General features: G+C 38.6%; 1 protein-coding gene across 5 annotated transcripts in view; it reads left to right on the top strand.

The window, feature by feature from the left end:
* The window catches only part of ARID4A (AT-rich interaction domain 4A), a 54,194-nt gene that overhangs the window by 8,010 nt on the left and 23,769 nt on the right, over positions 1 to 22,415 (top strand). For all 5 annotated transcript variants that reach the window (XM_075503838.1, XM_075503835.1, XM_075503839.1 and 2 more), the window contains exons 6-11: positions 15,268 to 15,347; positions 15,450 to 15,544; positions 16,160 to 16,292; positions 18,211 to 18,290; positions 20,023 to 20,099; positions 21,951 to 22,117. In XM_075503838.1, coding sequence (XP_075359953.1) covers positions 15,268 to 15,347; positions 15,450 to 15,544; positions 16,160 to 16,292; positions 18,211 to 18,290; positions 20,023 to 20,099; positions 21,951 to 22,117 — 632 coding nt within the window. The remainder of the gene's footprint in view (positions 1 to 15,267; positions 15,348 to 15,449; positions 15,545 to 16,159; positions 16,293 to 18,210; positions 18,291 to 20,022; positions 20,100 to 21,950; positions 22,118 to 22,415) is intronic.

Raw genomic sequence — 22,415 nt, 5'->3', positions numbered from 1 at the left:
GGACCTGCCTTTCCTGAACCCATGCTGGCTGGGCCTGATCCCCTGGTTATTCTCTACATGCCGTGTGATAGCACTCAGGATGATCTGCTCCATCAGCTTCCCCGGCACCGAGGTCAGGCTGACAGGCCTGTAGTTCCCCGGGTCCTCCTTCCGGCCCTTCTTGAAGATGGGTGTCACATTCGCTAATCTCCAGTCAGCAGGGACTTCCCCAGTTAGCCAGGACTGCTGGTAAATGATGGAAAGGGGCTTGGTGAGCACATCTGCCAGCTCCTTCAACACTCTCGGGTGGATCTCATCAGGCCCCATAGACTTGTGAGTGTCTAAGTGGTGCAGCAGGTCACTCACCATTTCCCCCTGGATAATGGGGGCTCCAGTCTGGTCCCCATCCCTATCTTCCAACTCCAGGGGCTGGGTACCCATAGAACATTCGGCCCTGCTAATAAAGACTGAGGCAAAGAAGGCATTAAGTACCTCAGCCTTTTCCTCATCCTTGGTCACTGTGTTTCCTCCCACATCTACTAGGGGCTGGAGATTCTCCTTAGCTCTCCTTTTGCTGCTAATGTATTTGAAGAAGTGTTTTTTGTTGTCTTTTATAGCAGCAGCCAGACTGAGCTCTAGCTCAGCTTTGGCCCTTCTAGTTTTCTCCCTGCACAGCCTCGCTACACCCCTGTAGTCCTCCTGAGTTGCCCGCCCCTTCTTCCAGAGGTCATAGACTCTCCTCTTTCTCCTCAGTTCGAGCCAGAGCTCTCTAGTCAGCCAGGCCGGTCTTCTTCCCCGCCGGCTCGTCTTTCGGCACCTGGGGACAGCCCGCTCTTGTGCCTTTAGGACTTCCTCCTTAAAGAATGTCCAGCCTTCCTGGACCCCTTTGCCCATAAGAGCTGCCTCCCAGGGGACTCTCTCGACCAGTCTCCTAAACAGGCTGAAGTCCGCCCTCCGGAAGTCTAAGGTGGCAGTTTTGCCGACCCCCCTCGCCGCTTCTCCACGTATCAAAAACTCTATCATTTCATGATCGCTCTGCCCAAGACAGCCTCCAACCATCACATCACTCACCAGTCCTTCTCTGTTGGTGAACAAGAGGTCCAGCGGGGCACCTTCCCTCGTTGGCTCACTCACCAGCTGCGTCAGGAAGTTATCTGCCACACGCTCCAGGAACCTCCTGGACTGTTTCCTCTCTGCTGTATTGTATTTCCAGCAGACATCTGGCAGGTTGAAGTCCCCCACAAGAACAAGGGCTAGCGATCGTGAGGCTTCTCCCAGCTGCTTATAGAATAGTTCATCTGTCCCCTCATCCTGGCTGGGGGGTCTGTAACAGACTCCCACCACAATATCTGCCTTGTTGGCCTTCCCCCTGATTCTGACCCACAGACACTCCACCCTATCATCACCATCATTGAGCTCTAAACTATCCAGACTCTCCCTGATGTATAGGGCTACCCCACCACCTCTCCTGCCTCGCCTATCCCTCCTGAAGAGTTTATAGCCATCCATCGCTATGTTATCCATCGCTATGTTATCCATCGCTATGTTATCCATCGCCATCCTATCCAATGTTGAACAAGAATTCATTGCAAGATAAATTATTTTGAATAATTAGAATTGCTTATTCTGATATCTAGATTTTTCTGAAACAGCTTTAGTAATGGAATGACAAAACCCAGCAACATTCAAGTAATACTAGATAAGCAAATAAAAAACCACAGTATTTGACTCAAAGAGCTTTGCAAGCACCCATCCTTTTTTTGCACAACTTTCTCACAGCAGTGGAGCTTTACATTCACTAATAGTAGCATGGAGGGAACGTGCTCCTCTTAATTGTCCTGTACATGCTACTCTTCGGCATTGCTTCCGAGATTGGTACTTGTAAATTTAAACTGTTTGTTTCTTACTAGCTGCCTTGTATACAGAATGTATTCAGCTTTACTTCATATTCTTTTGAACTCTCTTGAGGAATCCTCTCTCACATTGTGTCAATTATTTTCATTCATTAACCCCTTTTTTAAGACATAAAGAAGATATTTTCAGTAATCCAGTATTTCCATTGCAGTAGGTGAGGTCATGTCATCCTTGGTGGGATCAGGATAAGGCTCTCGCTACAGATAGTTTGGAAGGATTTACCACTTTATTATTATTATTGTTACTGTGTGCTTTAAATACAAGCCGGTTGACTTACCAGTTGAGAAAGCTCACTGCTCTTTGCATTTTTATTCAAGATTATAACATTGCTGTAAAATTGTAGATTTAGCTGTAAAATCGTAGTGTATGTCAGGTCAGGGAGGAAAGGCAGGATTATTCTGGAGTGCGGAAGATTTTAAATCTACTTGGTTTAGTACTGTGATGTGACATAGCGAAGAACACTGGACCTTCAACTTTGCTTTATATTGACTGAGAGGTTCACCATTCTGATACAGAAGAGTTAAGAAACACAGTCTTGCACTAATAATTTCATGGTTTATGAATTACCATTTCCATTTTAAAACTCTTACTTATTTTAGTTTTAAAGTAGCATTTTTAGCTCATTCTGTTTGAATTTGGACCAGAAGATTTACAGCAGTAAACCAACCCTACATATTCCTGCTTCGGTGATTTAAAAAGGCTTTAAACTATTAATTGATAAAATAAACATGCTTGTCTTCTTACATTTGACAGGTGAACCTTAAGTCCCCTGTTTTGGGCATGAGTTTTGTCTGTTTTTTCTTTTTTTTTCCTTTTCTTTTGAGCAGTACATTTCTGCCAAAAATCTTTACTTGATGAGCAGGTAATTTGAATGGTGAATACATGCTCTGCCCTGTATTAGTGGGTTGTTGTTTAGGTTTAATAAATTGTTGAACTCTCCCCAATAATGTAAGAGATAAATCATGCATGCCACGATTTTTACTTCATACACTTATCAAAGTGCAGTTCCTCAGAAACTTGAACCAATTAATTTATTTATTATTGTAATTTTCTTTCCCCCCAAAATACTTTTTGATAGGTGGAATAGGGAAAATAAACTCATATGTTTTCCATATGCAACTGTATGAAGACTGCTAGGATTTTGTAAAAATTTGGAGCTGGGGGTGTGTGGGGGATTTCAGTAATCTTATGGTAAGTTAACATGCAGTACTGTAATATGGCATGTAGACTATACCTGTGACTATGAAAATACAATTGTAGCACATTGGAATTGTATTTAGATCTTACAAACATTTTTGTGAGTTGTATGTGGTGGCGTGCTTATTGGTGTTGAAAGCACAGGTAACATTGACCAAAGTAAGCAGATCATGAAGTTTATGTCATTTAAAAAACGGTTATTTTACTTTTAAAATTGGGGGAAGTGTTCTAGGTTGAGTACAGAAACATTGAGGTATGAAAAATAAGCCTTATCTTTTGCCTGCTGCTTCCATTGTATCTTTGTGGAAAGTTTTGGATAGATATTAGGTGTATGCTTATGTTGCTGTGAAGCAAGCAGAGTTGAATTGCTTCCTTTTTAATAGATGGTGGGCTGTACTACTTGGCAGTGTTATTGACTGATTCAGTCAAAGCTAAAGAGTTGAGAGGGAAGTGGATTAACAGCCTTCAGGTTTCTAGAATGTCTTCCTGAATGTGGTCGGGCTTGAGATGGAAAGCACAAGGGAAAGCTTGTGTTTCAGTAGTATGTGCTTTTCCCGTAGTATTTATATTCTGTTTTACGTAGCATCTCTTTCTCGGTGATCTAAAGTAGACTGATATGGGTAGGGAAATGAGTAATATATACAGACAAACATTTTCAAAGTATTAACTACAAAAGTCTAAAAAATCCACCAAAACAAACCACATGCATGTCTAGTGAGAAGTGATGATGTCCACTCTTGCAAATCAGGTTCTCTATTTCAGATAGGTATCTAAAGAAAAAAAAAGTCAGTTGAAACAACTTTGCTTTGTTCAATAAGGTGAACCAGTAGAAATGCTATGTTGAATTTGCTGTAATAGGCTACTTTGCCACCAACATAACAAAAGAGCCACAATGATGATTAGGTAGTCTATTTTAACAGTATCTCCTGTCTATTAGTGGCGTTCATGTACCCAAAATAAATAAGGATTTATTTTTGCTGTAGCTGCCATGGAATCCCTTTTTCACCTGTTTTTACCTCGTAATGATGTTACTGTAGCCATTTCGTTGTATCGAAACTGTCAGCTGTGATTTGGAAATACTTTTGAAATTACCTTTGAAATTCAGCTTTTCAGTATAAGTAAGTGAAGAAACAAAAGTTGTTTGGAGTGAAAGTTTAACGATGTCTGAAAAATGCCACTGCAGAGGTCAGCCTTCTCATCTGCTCAACTGAATCTAAAGTGGGATGACAGTAATAGCGGTTTAAGTTCTTTGGATAACAAATGGCTTGGTTGGATGTTTTAATCTTTAAAACGCAATTATTTAAAATGATTGTACTTAATTTACAAATATTGAAGTGCTGCATCAATGTGTTTGAAGTGCCGGATATATTGCTAGGTGATAATTGCGTAGCATTAGAATGGTCTATCAGATCTGCTTTCAGCTGAGCCTTGTTTGAATTATGGCTTACTTAGCGTACCATCCACCTGATTCTGTGTTAACATGTAAAATGCTTCAGGTAAATACTGAAATAATGTCTGAAATTACTAAAAAAGAAAAGAAACCACAACCCAGGCCACGCCTTACGAAGTGCATAGCTGTATTTTCCTGTTTTCACATTCTCTCTGGAATCTTACAAGCATTACCAGAATTTCAGAAAACAGAAATCCTTATGTATATGTTCTTTAAGGAAACACTTTTGCATCACTTCTGTACAGAACTGGAAGCGAGGTAGTGTCTATATAAAAGTGAGAAACAGTATTTCAATTGAGCAAGCATCTGAAGAGTAGCTGCTAGAACGGCCTTTTTTACTGCCCCATCAAAACGGAAGTGTCATCTCTCTCTTGACAAAACTCAGGTTAATAATCTGTATGTGCTTAGGTCTCATTAAGTGTATGTAATTTAACCATATCTACAGCTTTAAACAAAAGAAAAAAGCAGATCAAATACATTGAGCTTTGTGCCTTGTATTTTGCTAGATAAAATCAAGGAAAAGTTTTTTTTAAAGAGAGACAGAGAAAACATGTATTAACTTTCAGTAATTTTTCCTCTGAAATGAGTAGGAAATAGGGAGAGAACAAACAAAACAGTGAGAAGCATTTGCAGTTTCTAGCAGACCTTGCTGTCAACAGTAGGGCTTTATATACTGTTTAGAGTGAAAGGGAGCGTGAATCTTTATTTTTTGAGAATTATGGCTTTCAAGCTTCATCTAGTACTTTTATGTAAGAGAAGACATATCTTTTCTCCTTTTAAAAGTTACCATGATGAAATGGCAGAATATTTTAGCATGAATGTAAAGAGTTTATTTTTCTCATTCTTTTCAACACTATACAAATCTGCAAAGCCAACAGAGTTTTTCCTTTTTGGCTCTAGTATGGTGTTGTACATCAACATGGCCCAACTTTGGCTGTGCTGTAAGCCAGACACCACTTTTGAGACACCTCTGTGAGCCTCATACCTCTGCTTGTGCTGCTCTCCAGCCTCACATGGTGATAACTTCCTCCCCTCATGTAGTCACTGTGGCAGGTTGCAGGGAATGCTGGAGTGTGTGCTGGCAGGAGTTAGATACCTGACTGCTCGTCCTTGTGCAAGTGAAGTTTTGGGTAGTCCAATTGAGTTGTTTGGAAATGAAGTATAGTCTCAGCCACCAGTTGCACCACTCTGGGGTACCGCATTTAGGAGGGCAGATGACAGAAACAAAAGGTATTAAGTATTTGGTTCTAGTCTTCTTTTATGTTGCATGGGTTTTGAAAATTCCAGTTCATAATTCTGAGAATGTTTATCAGAAAATGAACCAACAGTGATGTCCTAGGTCTTTCAGGAGCAGGGTTGCTAACAGGAGCTATTTATAGTCACATTTTCCTATTTTAAAAAAAGTTTTCCTCTTCCAATGCTGTGTGGAGATATCTGTACTTGGTCCTGGCTCTGCTACAACTTGAAGCTCCTAACATGTCTTACTCCTGCATGAAGGGTGATAAAAGCTGTCAGTGCCACCACAGTCAGTTGATTTCATCCATGCCAGAGGCTTGTCGGTTTGTCTTGTTATAATTTCAACAGCGCACGTTTTGTAGTATGTGCAAGGCACTAGTCACGTTTGTGTGGCTGGTTTGACCGGTTCTTCCCAGCATCCTGTTGAGTTCTACATCCCAGAAGCATCACTTCATCTTCTGGCTGTGCATGTGTCATCCAGGAATCCAAAACCACAAATGTGGCAGGGGAACTGTCCAGTTGCCCCCACTTTGCTGGTGCTCTATACCACCCTGACCCACCATAAATTTATTCTTTTCTTCTTCAAAATGTTGCTTGGGTGGATTTTGAGGAAACCCTGAATTTGCCTAGAGTCCTTCCTTGGGACATACTGTTGTTTAAGTGCGCCTGTGGCGCATGGAAACTGTGCAGTAGCTGTGTTGGTTGCTTTCTGGAGAATCTAGAAAAAAAGAATAGCACCGCATTTAGCACTTAAGCGTGTTTAGGCAACGTGCAGGTAGAGGAGCAGAAGTGACGGTGGAAAAGTATATTAACTGAACCTTGTTACAAATCAACTGGATAGAGCCTTTGGTTATAAAACTGCCTTTGTTAGAATGTGGATTGAGTATTTAAAAAAAAATGTGTACAAACAATACTGTAGGGAAAGCAGGGAGGTAGAATTTTTTTCTCTGATCTCTTTATATGTAATAATAGTAAGATTACTGTAACATCTCAGAAAAAGCAGTTTCAGACAGTAGGTTTTTGTTTGTAAGGTGATAGTCTTCTATGAGTAGACTCAAAGGTCACACTTCTGTGTTTTCAGTGATACTTCATATACATTTCTGTAGAGGAACTGAAGCTCATTTAAAATGATTTTTTTTTTTTTTAAATTGAGTTCTGTAGTCTCTCCAGTAACACAATACACTGCAGTATCTTGCTCTTAAACGCTCTTACAGTGATGAATCGGTAGTTAGTACAGTCCTTGTCTACAAGGTCATTCCACAAGTGTCGTGTGACTCTTGGTACTTTATATTGTTTCCACAGCTGAAAAACAAAAATCTGCAAAACTTACACACATTCATCAAGACATTCATAGATAGCATCTCTGATAGCTCACAAATTACCACTTTGTCAGGCAGCTGGTGAAAATAATTAAGTGTGCATAGTGACACTGGATTAGTTTTTACTTGTTGGTATGTACTTTCATTGTCTTGGTAGATTTAAAAGTTTCTGAATGGGATTAGGAATGAGAAAAAAGGTTTACTTGCTATGCAGTATAGAATCTCTCCTCCTTTGGGCAGCAACAGTAACGTAACTTGCTGGATTTGAAGTTAGCAAGCAGATGCAGCCTTGAGGGTTATTCTTCCTATTCACTTGTCTATTACTGGACTGCCTTGTTCGGTAACACTGCTCTGTGTATAAGTAATATGATAACTATTACGAGGATGTTACCACTACTGTCCTGCTATGTTCTCCTTTTTCTTTCTTTTTTTTTATTTTTAAAATCTTAGGGATATTTATAAACAAGATGTAGTTAAACTGATCTGCAATCTTTTGTGGCAAGTTTCTTCACGGTTCCTAAAAGTGATTTTGATTAGTTGACTTGTTAATATTTCTTCTATAAATATATGAGAACTGATGTTGAGACAGCATTTTTGTGAGGACGGGTTTAGTAGTATTTTTGTTAATGGCATATATGGGCCTGCTACAGACAGGGAATGGAAGATACCTGCTCATCTATAGTGAGTGGAAAGTTGCACTGTTTAATGCATTTTTGAGGTACTCAATGTTTAATCAAGCAATTTTTTTTCTAACTTTTGGGAGGCATTGCACTGATTCCCACTGGGAAACTTTGTTTTTCTTTTTCTGTCATAGCTTTGGCTTGCCTAGACTTCCACAAACAGAAGAAAAAAATCAGTTCTGTTTCTTTCCTGTTATTATCAGCAAGGTTGGGATGCAGTGAAATTCTGAAAATTTCCACTTTATTTCCACTGTTTAAATGTGCTCTGTATGGGGCATATTGAACTCCATTCTTGGGACTAGAACAAGCATTATAACAGAGACTGTGCCTCCAGGTTGTGCTGCTTAGTCATCTTTTTTCCCCTTCTGTCAGTGTTCGGCATTAAGCAACATATTTGGAAGAAAGGCCCCTGGCCAGCAGAAACGTTGCTTTTCTTTCTGTTGTTCCTACTTTGTTGTATTAACTCTTAAATAGTAGTATATAGGTTCTTGGCTAGTATGTATCATTGCCTTTCCAGAAGTATTTACTGTAATAGTCAGCTGGTACATGCTGGTTTCCCAACAAGTACCTGCCCACTACAAGATTAGGCAATGGTAGTACTTAAAAGGCTTCTGCTTTTTCACACTTGTTTCTTTGGAAGGACAGGATTGTAGGTTCCCCTTCTAAGATAAATGTTGTGGCGCTGTAAACACATCTTTTGATGACTACATTCCATGTGTATGGGGAGATGTCTCCCTCTCTTCTATTCCTGTTTCCTTCCCTCCTTAACACAACTGATACTATTCAGTAAATTCTTTCTTATGGAATATAACCTCTAGAATTTCTGCTGTTGGAGAATTTGGAGTTGTAACAATAACCTATTTAAGGAATGATAATGTAATTAATACAAGTTATTCAACATTAATTCAACAGGTTTTAATTTGTCTGTTTGTTAGTACTAGGCATTTTAACTAGAATTAAACAGCCTTACTTCTGGATGAGGTTAAAAAGAGGAATGAATTTGCAGCTTAGAGCACATTCTAAGAGTGTATTAAGTTCTTCTGACATGACTACTATCATAGTATTAAAGTATCGCATAGCCAAAATCTGTGCCGTCTGCCCTACTGCTTATATTTATGAAATCCTTAATATATAATACTGTACATTGAAAAGACATTTAAAGCATCTAGGACTAGCATTAAAAAGTCATGCATAGGGTGGCAGTAATATGAACAGTACTTTTGGTGAAGTAGATTTTTCTTAAAAGTGAGATGGAAACCACAAGGCCTACTTAGTTTAGGAAAGGTATATATTTTTAAAGGTGCTGAGACTATCAATGTGTGTTTCTGATTACCTTTTCAGTAAGGCGCAAACAAGTATTTTTCCGTAGAAGAGAAACAAGTTTAAAATAGCTACAATTACAAAATATTTCATGCATTGTGATTCATTGGAGAGTTCTTACTTGGCCCCACTTTAGTGATTCAAATAATTTGATATTTTTGTATGAAAAATGGTGCTATCTTTTCTCCATTAACACTTTATAAAGTGGTCACTAATTTGGCTAAGAAAATCTTTCTTTTTGTGTTGTTCTGTTACATACTTTGTTGTTCTGCAAAGATGTTGTCTTGCTCTGAGTTGTGTGGCTATGCTGTCAGTTGCAGGTGCTGTTGCACATGCATAAATCCTTGTAGAATGAGCAGACAGTTTCTTGCATATCTAAAAACTCTTACGTGGTCAAAGACAGTTTCAGTTTATCCTTGAAGCAATTAAATGACTTTGAAAGACCAAAAATATTAGTGTCTTCTGTTTCTGCCCCTCACGGTCCTTCTACCTCTGCCCCTACTGGTCCCCATCAAGACAGAAAATTAAATGTAACTGTCACTTTTCTATTAATCATTTAAAAAAAGCAAGGTCTTTTAAAGTAATGATAATTCTGTGGTATTTCCTTCTATATAACACTACTTAGTTTTTGTTATTGAGAATTCTATTGTAATTGTCTAAAAACATCTTCTGTACTGAGCAGGTGTTGTCTGTAGGGATAACCACACACAGACTTGGTAAAAATTTTCTATTTTTGTCATTTGTGTGTGTATATATGTATTTACATATATTTATATGAGACTCTTGGGGGTTGGATATGTTCATAGAATCATAGAATGGTTTGGGTTGCAAGGGACCTTTAAAGGTCATCTAGTCCAACCCCCCTGCAATGAGCAGGGACATCTTCAACCAGATCAGGTTGCTCAGAGCCCCGTCCAGCCGGACCTTGAATGTTTCCAGGGACGAGGCATCTACCACCTCTGGGCAACCTGTGCCAGTGTTTCACCACACTCATCGTAAAAAATGTCTTTCTTAAATCTAGTCTGAATCTACCCTTTTTTAGTTTAAAACCATTACCCCTTGTCCTACCACAACAGGCCCTGCTAAAAAGTTTGTCCCCATCTTTCTTATAAGCCCCCTTCAGGTACTGGAAGGTTGCATAAGGTCTCCCCACAGCCTTCTCTTCTCCAGGCTGAACAACCCCAACTCTCTCAGCCTTTCTTCATCTCAGCCTTCGTCTCAGCTTCGTCTCAGCCTTCAGACCTTCAGGAGAGGTCTTCCAGCCCTCTGATAATTTTTGTGGCTTCCTCTGGACCCGCTCCAACAGCTCCATGTCCTTCTTGTGCTGAGGACCCCAGAGCTGGATGCAGTACTGCAGATGGGGTCTCACCAGAGCAGAGTAGAGGGGCAGAATCACCTCCATTGACCTGCTGGCCACGCTTCTTTTGATGCAGCCCAGGATATGGTTGGCCTTCTGGGCTGTGAGTGCATATTGTCAGCTCATGTCCAGCTTTTCATCCACCAGTACCACCAAGACCTTCTCTGCAGGGCTGCTCTCAATCCCTTCATCCCCCAGCCTGTATTGACACGAGGGGTTCCCCCAACCCATGTGCAGGACCCTGCACTTGGCCTTGTTGAACCTCATGAGGTTCACACAGGCCCACTTCTCGAGCTTGTCCAGGTCCCTCTGGATGGCATCCCGTCCCTCAGGCGTGTCAACCACACCACTCAGCTTGGTGTTGTCTGTGAACTTGTGGAGGGTGCGCTCAATCCCACTGTCTGTGTCATTGATGAAGATATTAAACAGTACTGGTCCCAATATGGACCCCTGAGGGACACCACTTGTCACCAACCTCCATCTGGACATTGAGCCATTGACCACTACCCTCTGGATGCGACCATCCAGCCAATTCCTCATCCGCTGAACAGTCCACCCATCAAATCCATATCTCTCCAATTTAGAGAGAAAGAAGTTGTGGGGGACCGTGTCAAAGGCCTTACAGAAGTCCAGACAGACAACATCCATAGCTCTTCCCTTGTCCACTGATGTAGTCACTCCATCATAGAAGGCCACTAGGTTGGTCAGGTAGGACTTGCCCTTGGTGAAGCCGTGCTGGCTGTCTCGAATCACCTCCCTGTCTTCCATGTGCCTTAGCATAGCTTCTGGGAGGACATGTTCCATGATCTTCCCAGGCACAGAGGTGAGGCTGACAGGTCGGTAGTTCCAGGGTCCTCTTTTCTACCCTTTTTAAAAATTGGTGCCATGTTTCCCTTCTTCCAGTCACCAGGGACTTCACCTGACTGCCATGACTCTTTAAATGTCATGGAGAGTGGCTTGGCAACTACATCAGCCAATTCCCTCAGGACTCTGGGATGCATCTCATCAGGTCCTGTAGACTTACGTATGTTCAAGTTCCTCAGGTGGTCACGAACCTGATCTTCTCTTACAGTGGAAGGACTTTGCTCCCCCAGTCCCTGCCTTGCAGTCCATCCACTCGAGAGGTGTGGGAAGAGAGGTTGCCAGTGAAGACTGAGGCAAAGAAGTTGATGAGTACCTCAGCCTTCTCCTTGTCCGTTGTTCCCAGTTTGCCAGTCTTGCTCATCAGGGGGTAACGCTTTCTTTGACCTTCCTTTTCTGGCTGAAATACCTGTAGAAGCCCTTCTTATTCTTTGCATCCCTTGCCACGTTCAGCTCCAGCTGCACCTTGGCCTTCCTGACCCCATCCCTACACAACCGGGCAGCGTCCCTATGCTCTTCCCAGGATACCTGTCCCTGCTTCCACTGCCTGTGCATTTCCATCTTGCCCTTTAGTTAGACCAGTAGGTCTCCACTCATCGATGCCGGTCTCTTGCCTTGACTCTATCCATTCTTTTAACCTGAATGAGGGGTGCGGGGGAGAGAAACTTCAGTGCTGGAAGAAAATTACCCAGGTAAAATGGAACATATTGGACTTGATTATTTTGAAAGAGTCATGCACTCTTCTACTCTGCCATGCATTTCCTTTGCCCCAGGCAGGACACTCTCACATGGCTGCTGAAGTGAGATATTTTTCTACACTTCCATGTAATGGTTATGCCAATTCTTTGGCCTGCTGCAGTTCGGGAAGGAGGTCTGAGAATTTGTGCTTCTCCGCCTTCCTTTCCTGAAGTTGTGTGATAACTGCCTCTCATGTAAAAGAAAGTACTCTATCCTTTTGGAAAAATTGGCTTTCCTTTTAGGGGCAGGAGAGGTGTTTCAGAAGGGGCTTTGAGTTTGTTTTGTTTTTTGTAGTCCACCTGTTTCAGTTCTGGAAAATGTGGAGTGGCCTAGCACTTTTTCCCTGTATGGCAAGGGACAAGTAGCTTATGTAGAACAGGCTGGTTCTGTACCTTCAACTAGAGAAAACAGAGAGAAATGGCAGGAAAAGGCTCGTAGGAAGAGGGCTGCTTTTGAGGCACGGGGTAGACTTGTCTTCATTCAGGTATGAAACTGGGAATAGGACTGAAAGCATGACTGCCAAGCCCTGAAAGCATACTCATGCTTTCATTGTCTCTGAGTCTGAGGAGTGATTAGGAAAACTTAATTATTCAGCATTAATTATTTTTTCTTCCACATTGTTTTGTCCATGGAAGTGAAATACAAATTTATGAAGTTGACACTTCTGCAATTGCAAATACATTTTGCAATCTATGTTTGTCTCATATTGGTCAGGAATATCTAATTATGTGACTTTCAAAGTTCTAAGTGAACTTGCATGTTTGTTGTAATTGAGGAAAGCAGAATATCTCACACAGTTCTTAATTGTCGTAATTTCCTTATGTGTACTGATTTAGCATGTTTTACTAGTGTATTTTACTTAACACTCAGTATTTGTAAGATTTTATCTTTTAGGGATGAAAAAATGGTATATGTCATCAAAAATTGACGTTTGGGAGATAATGTAAGAAATAGAAGTTTGGAGCATCTTGTATGCTCTACAATATGATACTGAGGCCCTTTGTCAACTGTCTTCATTTTGAAAACTGTTCTGGTTTATGAATGGTTTGCTTGATTTCTTTCTCTACTATACTAGTTTTATATAAATACGTAGAGCTTCCAAAATTGGGGATAAACTAGATTGATTTTTTTTTTCTTTACTGTCATGTATCAGGTTCTGTTTGCTTTATTCAGTAAAGTTACCTGTTGCCAGTCACAAGCCATTTGTCCCCTAAAATGATTATTTGTGAAAAATTAGTACTTTGACTTTAGTTCTGAATGTGTTTGGCAAAGGATTATGACGGTTATCTGCTTTTAAGTCTCTTCAGAGCGATGAGAAGTGGCACACTCTGTAGGATACACAGAACATTAAAAAAACCCACAAAACAAAACAAACCCCAACCAGCCAAACCACCCTAAAACTTAAAAATATGCCAATGCAATATTGTTATCAAAGTGTACGGAGAGCTGATGAGTGACACATTGGAGTGGGTAATGACACTTAAAATTCAAATGGGTGGCACGGATTTTTTTTTTTTTTTAATTACTGTAAACCTGTGACAACACTGAACTTCAGAATTATTTTGAGCGCTCTGGTCTTTGCGCTTAGCTGATCAGTGGGTACCAATGCTGAATTAGTAATGCGGAGGGGAAGAGCTCACACTTTGTTTTCGAAATGTCGCCACTGCGAAATGTCGCAGTGGTGGCTTCCTTGCGCTGTAAGCTAAACTAGAAGATTTTGAGAGTAACATATTGATGTTGGGGTTGATGGGTCTTACGAGTATTTATATTTTAAAAGTTTTGGAAATATTATTAACTAGTATAACTAATTAGGCATATAGGTATCTGCTGTTCTTAAAATATTAGGGTTTTGGAAAGGGGAAAAGTTAGTTGCTTTGTGTGTACGAGTATTATAACATAAGCCATTAAGATAATTCAGTAGTGGAGCGTACCACAGCAGTATCTCTACTTTGAAGATGGGGGAACCTTAAAGCTTATCTCACCAAGCTTAATTTGATTTTTATTCCTACCTTTTTATATGATTATTATTGCAGTCTGTGATTTTAATCTAAGATTATGAGAATGTGACTGTTCTATTTAGTTATTTGACATATAAAATAAGTGCTTTTCTTGCTGCAACCATTCTCTGTTTTGGCTAAGAATACACATATAGTTGGTAGTTGTGCTAACTCAAGAGATCTTTTTTTTTTTTTTTAATAGAAACATGCCAAAATTATCATACCGATATGCACAACACTCATGAAACTTCTTTTTTTTTTTTAAGTTCACTACTGGACAAAGTATCTTTCAAGTAGTTTAAATATAGAGTTGTATTCTGCACTTTGACCCATACAAATAAACTTTTACCTTACTGGAATGCCAGACCACAGCCACCTGGTCTCTGCTCTTTGAAAAGGGCCCGTTCACATGACTCAGACAGTGGGATCTGAACCGGTGGGGGAGGACTAGTAACTTCTCTTTTCTTCCCGTCAAGGAAGTTTTTGTGAAAAGAGTTTATTTAAACTGACTAAAGAGTAGATCTTTCTCAGGCAAAGCTTGCAGTAACCTTATAGCATTCTAGTCATCTTCAGCTGTGTATTGATGGAATTCGATGGAACTTCCCTGTCACTTATACATGAGTTTTAAGAGAACAGGATGTCTACTAAGTATTCTTTATAAATTGGTCAGTACTGGAAACTGTTGCAAGTTTCCAGTACTCCCAGTCTGTTGGTAGCACAGTATCGATAGTGTAGCAAAAACTATCACACACTTGTTTTTCTTTCCATTCTTTTGTCTTTTTGTGGAGTTGTTTGTAGCAAGAGAGAGGATTAAAAGGTGGCACAAGTAAGGAATAAATGGGTAGGGTAAAAAAACCCGCCAAACCAAACAAAACCCTAATATTGTTAGAGAATAGTAACTGGTATGCAGCCAGTAGCTATGGTTTGAAATGTGCAGTGTATTGATAAGAAGGATGTCTAAATTAGACTGAGACTATTGCATCCAAAAGCCTTACTTTATACTGGCTTGAATCTCTGTGTGAAAATGTTATCTGTTCTTAGGCTGGATCTTGAATACCACCCTCCATTTTGCTTGTGAACGAAAGTAACGTTTAAATGGAGGTCTTGGAAGTCATGTTTTAGAGAATATTTTAAATTGTGAGATAAACAGTAGACTTGTTTTGTCAGCTTGGGAGATCTGATCATCTTGTGCCAATGTGTTTTCTTGGCTTCATACTAGTTTTTGATGATGGTGATGAAAGGACCTTGAGACGAACTTCGTTATGCTTGAAGGGAGAAAGGCACTTCGCAGAAAGTGAGGTAAGGCAATGATGGATATGCAATGAAAACTAAGTAGTTAATTTATATTTTTTTATAATAAGAAGAAATCGCAAACTAATTGTTTCCTATTTTTCCATGTAGACACTTGACCAACTGCCACTAACCAATCCAGAGCACTTTGGAACTCCAGTTATTGGGAAGAAATCTAATAGAGGAAGAAGATCATCTCTTCCCGTGTGAGTTTTGATAGTGCTCTATTGCTTTCTTTTCCTTTACTAAAACTGAAGTACTACCACTGAAGCTGTAATGGTCTGAATGCTCTGTCATGCGAGCTGTGTACACAGCGTATGGACTTAAGCAATTCAGTTCATACAGACATGTGCATATGTTAGCAGTATTATGAAATTGATGGGGATTTTTGCTTGTAGTAGCTTTAAGAATATTTATGCTTCTTTCATATAATAGGAACTCATGTGTCAGGAAATGTAGGATTTTTAACCTTCTTTATACTGCACAAAGTAGGAGAAAAAGGTGCTTTTAAGTTTCTGGGGTAGAGACCATTTCTCTTTGTTTCATGTCCATGCACAATCAAATCCTGATTCATGCCTCCAATTCCAGCATGATGCTGTTGTAAAATACTACTACTTGGAAAGAATTTCTACAAAATCCCTCTTACTAAGTAAGTGCACTTAATATTTAAGTGTGTTTCAAGCAATTTCAGATCTTAAAATGCTAGTTTTGTTTTTGAAGCTTTGCAGAACAGGAAGAAAGACCTGGTTGTAAGCTGTATTTGCTTTCAAATATTAACTTCAGATGAAAACTGTAAAATACTGTATGTTTTAATAATTTAGTACTGAAGATGAAAAGGAAGAAGAAAGTAGTGAAGAGGAGGATGAAGATAAAAGGCGTCTCAATGATGAATTGCTTGGGAAAGTTGTGAGTGTGACTTGTAATTCTGAGAAGGCAGACTGGTATCCAGCTTTGGTAAGTTGCTTAAGACGTTGACATCTCTAGTGTCACACTACTATCTTTTTAGACAAGAGTGTCATCTGACTTGTTACATTGTTCGTATAAGCGGTTTTCCTGGATAGGATGGTTTGCAAACTTCACAACTTTTACAGCAAAGTTGTGAATGTAGTCAGGCTAAGCTCTGCTGCCCATATTTGCTAAAATTACAAATATTGTACAGTATCCATGAAAAGTAGGAGATGAAAGATTATTATTTATGTATAAGTTACAGTTTTATGGCTCTTAAGTCTTTCAAAACTGCACATAAAGTGATTGGTATGTAGCAGTGTTTTTGTTCTAAAAATAAGATACGTTAGGACTTGCGCTCCCAGGCAATTCAAGAGCAACTAGATTTATGAATTTTAATTGCAGTGGAGTTTTTATCTTTTTTGTATTTAATGATTGCCTTTTTCCTTAGACTTTCAGTTTTGTGAAATACTAGTTCCTTTCATGCTTGCATTTACATAAATGGCCAGCTACTCTAGCAGTAGAGGTTGGTTATTATTTTTATTTGACTGTCAATGTAGGATATAGCTGTTCATTGCCATTGCTGATAATAAATATATATTAAATAAATTCAAGTACAAGTAGACTTGCACTGTAAAGGTAGACACTTTGCAGATTCTTTATACACACAGAAAAATTTACGGATGCATATTAAAAGTTGCTTTCTTTAGTAAGCATTTTGGTATTGTCAGACAAGCTGAATATACATCTTCTGTCATCCATCAGAGGCGTGTTTGTTTAAAAAAAATTATTCAGAGCATTAAACACGCAGGTTTGGTTCACTAATTTTTGCAGATTTTACTTACTTAACTGTATATTCTGTAGTCCTTTATTTTGAGTCTTCATGGTTAGCTAGAACGAGCTCAGCTGTTACAATCTTCTAATTTAGTTTAACATTTTATTTTCCTGTGTGAATCCAGGATCAAAAGGTAACTAACTACACAGGCCAGTTGTCTTCCCTTCCTTGAAAGAACATTATGGTGTAATGTAGGGTGAATATTTGACACTGACTTACCCAGCTGTATGTGTCTCAGTTTAAAATGTGAAATGTGGTATTGTTGTACATGTGCTGATTGTTGTATATCCCTTTACTAACAGCAGGTTTTAACTTAACACGGTTCTAACTAGGGAGTTAAGTTACTGGAGGCCATGTGCCTGTTCTGTTCTCTGCTACCTGAGAAACAGGAATGTCTTACCTTGATTTTGGGGGTAAAACTCTGACTCACCTGAATGGGGTGGCACAGCTTCCAGTGAGTCCTGGTAGATCCAGAAGTTCATCTGCATTGACATTTTCTGTCTGTATATGGTCTAAAGCAAAGTGTAAACGTACTCTCTTTGTGGTAATACAAATACTGCAAATGCATTTTTATCACCTTTTTAGACTTTTAGGGATGATACTGCTGTGGAAGGATGCGCTGGATTCTACACCGGCTTATATTATCCACACTTCAAAAAAAATACTACTTACCTCTCAGTTTGAATGCCAAAGGTCAGAAGCTGGTATAAAATAAGTGGGTCTGTGACTTTTTAAATAGATGCTTTAAACAGGTTTTGTATGAACGAGAGAAAAAAAGCAGAGTGAATAAACAAGATCCCATGATGTCACCCCAGTAGAGTAGTTTTTGAATTTACAAATGAAACTGCAAACTTTTCTGGCTTGTACATAACAAGTAAAGTTAAGAGTTTGAGGTAGACTGCTTCTTGAAATTTGTCATTGTTGTCCTTGGTAATACAAATTGGGAGTAGGTTTCTTTTCTCAGAACTGGAAATTATAATAGAAGAAACAGGAAAACTGCAGTTTTCCTGCTGTCCATCTTTCTTTCCTTTCAAGATCAGCTTTTTTTTTGTTTTGTTTTGCTTAAAAAAAGTGTTTTATTTGAAACTTCAGGTTGTGTCTCCCAGCTGTAATGATGACGTCACAGTGAAAAAGGACCAGTGTTTAGTTCGATCCTTTGCAGATTCCAAATTGTAAGTAATAGCTTGCTTTCATTAGATGTATATGGGAGAAAAATGCAAAACTAATTACATATTGCTTCTGAAGGCATTATTTCGTCCAAAAGGAAAGGGTACAATTCTGTGTATTGTTGGTTGTACACATTCGTCATTCATAGTCCGTTTCCAGCTAACTTCTTTGGTGCTTACTTGCCCACCTTTACATTGTGCGTACAGATACAGTTCATGGGATTAGTAAAGTTTCTGATGTTTTTTCATTTAAAAAAAATCAATAACTTTGAGGAAAAAAAAAAAGGTGTTAACGCTTTAGATGATTCCTGTTCTTTGAAGTGTGAGTTTTGGTTCTAATTATTTCCCTTAATGTCTTAATTATTATGTCTTTATGGGTGTCTGTTGTAGTAGTTTGGATATCTGATTGACTCATTACCTCCAGTGCCCAGATGTCCATGGCTATTTAAACAGCAAAGTTTAAAAGTGTTTAATCTACTTTTTTTAATAAAAAAGTGATTGTAAAGTAACTGTTTAATTTAAAATCTTTACAGAATCTGAACCAAGATTCCTGTGAAAATAAAGAAAGGTCCTCTTAGTCCACCCCCGCCCCCCAAAGGGGGAAGGGGAGAGGGAGATGTGTGTCTTACCTAAGGAATAATATATTCAAAAGAATACAAAGACTGTGTTTTAAAGCTGTTTCCCTTTATTTCTCTTCATCTTTACTTCTAAGGCATCTGTCTCAACATATTGTAACTAAAATCTTCCTTGCCAAAGGCCAGCTGTCACCCCTCTTTCTCTCTTTCTTTCAAAGTGAACAATTTGTGATTTTTAATAGCCATGATTATGAGTAGAATGCGAGTACTTGATTACTGAAACGTATTTCAAGTAACTGAAGACTTAATTCATTTTGGCCTTTTAATGCAGACATGTTATCATCAGCCTTCTAGATAAGTCTGGTTCTTTATATACTGAAGGTAGAATGTTATTGGAAAAGCATGCAGACTTGCTCTGTTTTACTTTTTTTTCCCCATAGTATTATGGCTTTAACTTCAGAAAATGGCGGCCTCCAATTCCTGAGGTTTTACTCCAGTTTTTCTGAAATAATGAAAGAAGAAAAAAAATCTTATTATAATAACTCACTTGTAAGGCTTTCCTTGCAGGTTGGTTAGCATTTCTATTGTAGTAATTCAGTAACTGAATATTCAGTATAACTTTAGAACAGAGCAACTTCCATATATTTTGCTGTGAGAACACTTTTGTAATTTAAAAATAAAAATCAACTATTTATCAATGCAGATATGTGAATTTGGCTTCACTCTTCTGTGCTAGTAGAAATGCATTTTGAAACTAGAGGGCTTGTTTCTTTCTTCTTAGCTAGATTGCTGTTTTGGGTAGCAACTGTTGATTGATGTGAATATTTTCAATTTAGAAAATGTTTTTTGCCTATGTAGAGTATTTTACCTTTGCAAATTTGTGCAGGTTAAACATTTAAAAGAAAGAAGCTTTACAAAATTTTCTTAATTATTTAATTACAAGGGTTCTTTTAGTGTCTGAGTTTCAAAGAAAGATTGGAAACTTCCTCTGGTTTTGAATCTTGTATTAGGACCTAGAGTAACAAATGCTTTATGCATTTAGTTGTTAGAAAGAGCTTGGAAAATGAATGATAAATCTTGAAATTTTAGAAATCACTGTTTTTCTAAATCAAATCCTTGCTTTACTGTGATTTAAAAATAATAACAACCTTATTCTTTTTCAGTTACTCAGTAGCAAGAAAAGACATTAAAGAACTAGATGTTCAAAACTTACCAAAATCTGAGTCCTCTCCTAAAAAAGGTAAATTAGAATAAATTGTAGGTGTTTAAAAAAGTAATCTCATGCCATAGTACTTTCAACTTTTACAGATAAATGTTGGCCTGTTGATTTCTGATAATCGCTCTTGGATATTTTGCAAACAGTTTTAAATGCGATAAATTACAGAAACTTTGGGTATAGCTGCCTTATTAAAATAGCACCTAACAGAAGTGTTGTTTATTTGATTTTTATTTCCTTCTTTTGATCCACTCCGAATTCATGGAAAGTGAATAGAATATTTTCAAGGTAGAGTATTTGAAATGTCATTGAACAATGGAATATATAGTTACCTCTCCTAAAACAAAAGTTTTGTGCTATTGCTCAAAACTCCTTGTCTTTACATTAAAAATACCCAGACAGCAAGGTGTAAACTTCATTAGAACAGCCTGCCTGTGGTTAATGTTTGATTTAAAAGTATAATTACAGAACTTGATTTCTGGATGGATGGATGGATAATATAACTACAATAATCCATCTTTTTAGTGAGCTTGTAAAAGCCAGATTCTCACTTTAATGTAAATAATTCTTAAACTTTTAGTGTTCTTTCTCCCAATCAGACCTCAAAACACAAAATTTGTTAAGGAGAAATATTTAAAATATATTTATTAAAAATAAAATAAATAAAAAAAAAAATACAAGCAACAAAAAAACCCCACTCAACAACAACAGTTCCTCCGGTTTGCGTAAAGGTGTGGAACAGCTCCTTAACAAGTGAAGATTTAACAAGATACTCACAAATGAGAGCTTGAGGTGCTTTTGATTGCTTCATGGAATTCTTGGTGATTTCACATATACTTTCTTCTTAATAACTATTTCACAGTACAAGAACTTTAGAACAGCCAAAAAAATGATCCGATGCCAGGTTTAAGATAAATTGAAGAAAGGGATTTTGTTTTTTGTGCAGAACATAATTGGGTTGTGACATTCATTGCCATGAGGGAATATGGTGGAACCAAAGGTACTAATGGTTTCAAAAAGAACTTGGACAACTTCCTGAAGGTTACTCTGTCAGCAGCTATTAAAAACTGGTGCCTTTTCTTCTCCAGCAACACTGTGAATGGTTCATTGCAGTATGTCCCTCTTTTGGGTATTATTCTGATTCCTCTTTATTACAGTTTTTTATTGTGTCTGGGGGGTATGTTTTGGGGTTATCTGGGTTTGCTTTGCTTTGTTGTTTTCCCCCTTGGACCACCTCTTCCAGGAAAAGAATTTGAGGTATTCCCGTTGTACAAGTGTGACTTCTCCCCATCCCATCACTGCCTTATTCATTAGTGTATTTTTCCTCTGTTCCAAACAGTAATGTAACATCTCTTTAGGCAGTGCTCTTAAACAAAACATTTGCCATCTTTTTTTCAATCTAAACTTTAAGACAGGAAGATATTTTGAAAAGAACAAAGTAAATCGTGGTACTTGATCTAATTGATGGGTTTGGTTTTTTTTTAATAGCTTTATTACAGAAGCAGAACAGTTCACAGTTGCATAGAATATATATGGATGAGTATAGGTGCTCATTTTTGGTACTGTTCACATACATAGGTATAAATCTTAGTGTTCATGGGGACCTATGCCTAGAAAACAACTGGATGCTGTGTGCAGGATGGATGTCTCAATTCTGAACTCCTTGAGTTGCCGATACTTGATTTTTAGAATTTGATGGTCTCGAAATGTAAAGTGTGTAGACTGAATGTTTAAAGCTGAAGTATCTGTTTTATCACTTATTTCCATTTATGGTTTAAGTTGGCATTGTAATTGACAAGGTGAAAAGGAAATTAAAAATGCTTAGTGACTGTGAATACTGCGGATGAGGTAAAACCAGGGCCCTTTCTTCTGTAGGGCTACAGGAGGCAGGCACGTTTCTCAACACAAAGGGTGTTCCTCGGAACTGGAAAATGGACATAAGTGAAATTCTGGAGTCCTCTAGCAGCGATGAGGAAGATGGAGCTGCTGCAGAAACTGATGAAGAGGAAGAAAAAAGAGAAGAGAAAACGGAAGAAGTACTGGTAAGTCTGGGCAATTTCAGTCATTCTTCAAAGATAATTTAATAACTTGCGTGCCTGAAGATCCTGCACTTTCCGACATTTTACTCTCAGACGTGGCTTACTCACTTCAACGTCTTCAGACCTGTTCATCTTCCCTTTGCTACAGCCGTCTGTAGTGGGGCAGGGGCAGGTTGCCTCCTATTATCCAGTGCAGAAACTGGAGACAAATCTCAGAAATTAAGAATTTAAGAGCAGAGTTATAGAAGGGATCTGGATCAGAAGGAGAGACATAACCAAAAAAATTGATGCTGAGCTCAAT

Source organism: Mycteria americana, chromosome 5, assembly GCF_035582795.1.
Source record: "Mycteria americana isolate JAX WOST 10 ecotype Jacksonville Zoo and Gardens chromosome 5, USCA_MyAme_1.0, whole genome shotgun sequence".
In the NCBI taxonomy this organism is placed as follows: domain Eukaryota; kingdom Metazoa; phylum Chordata; class Aves; order Ciconiiformes; family Ciconiidae; genus Mycteria; species Mycteria americana.
This window is presented reverse-complemented; position numbering and strand designations above follow the sequence as displayed.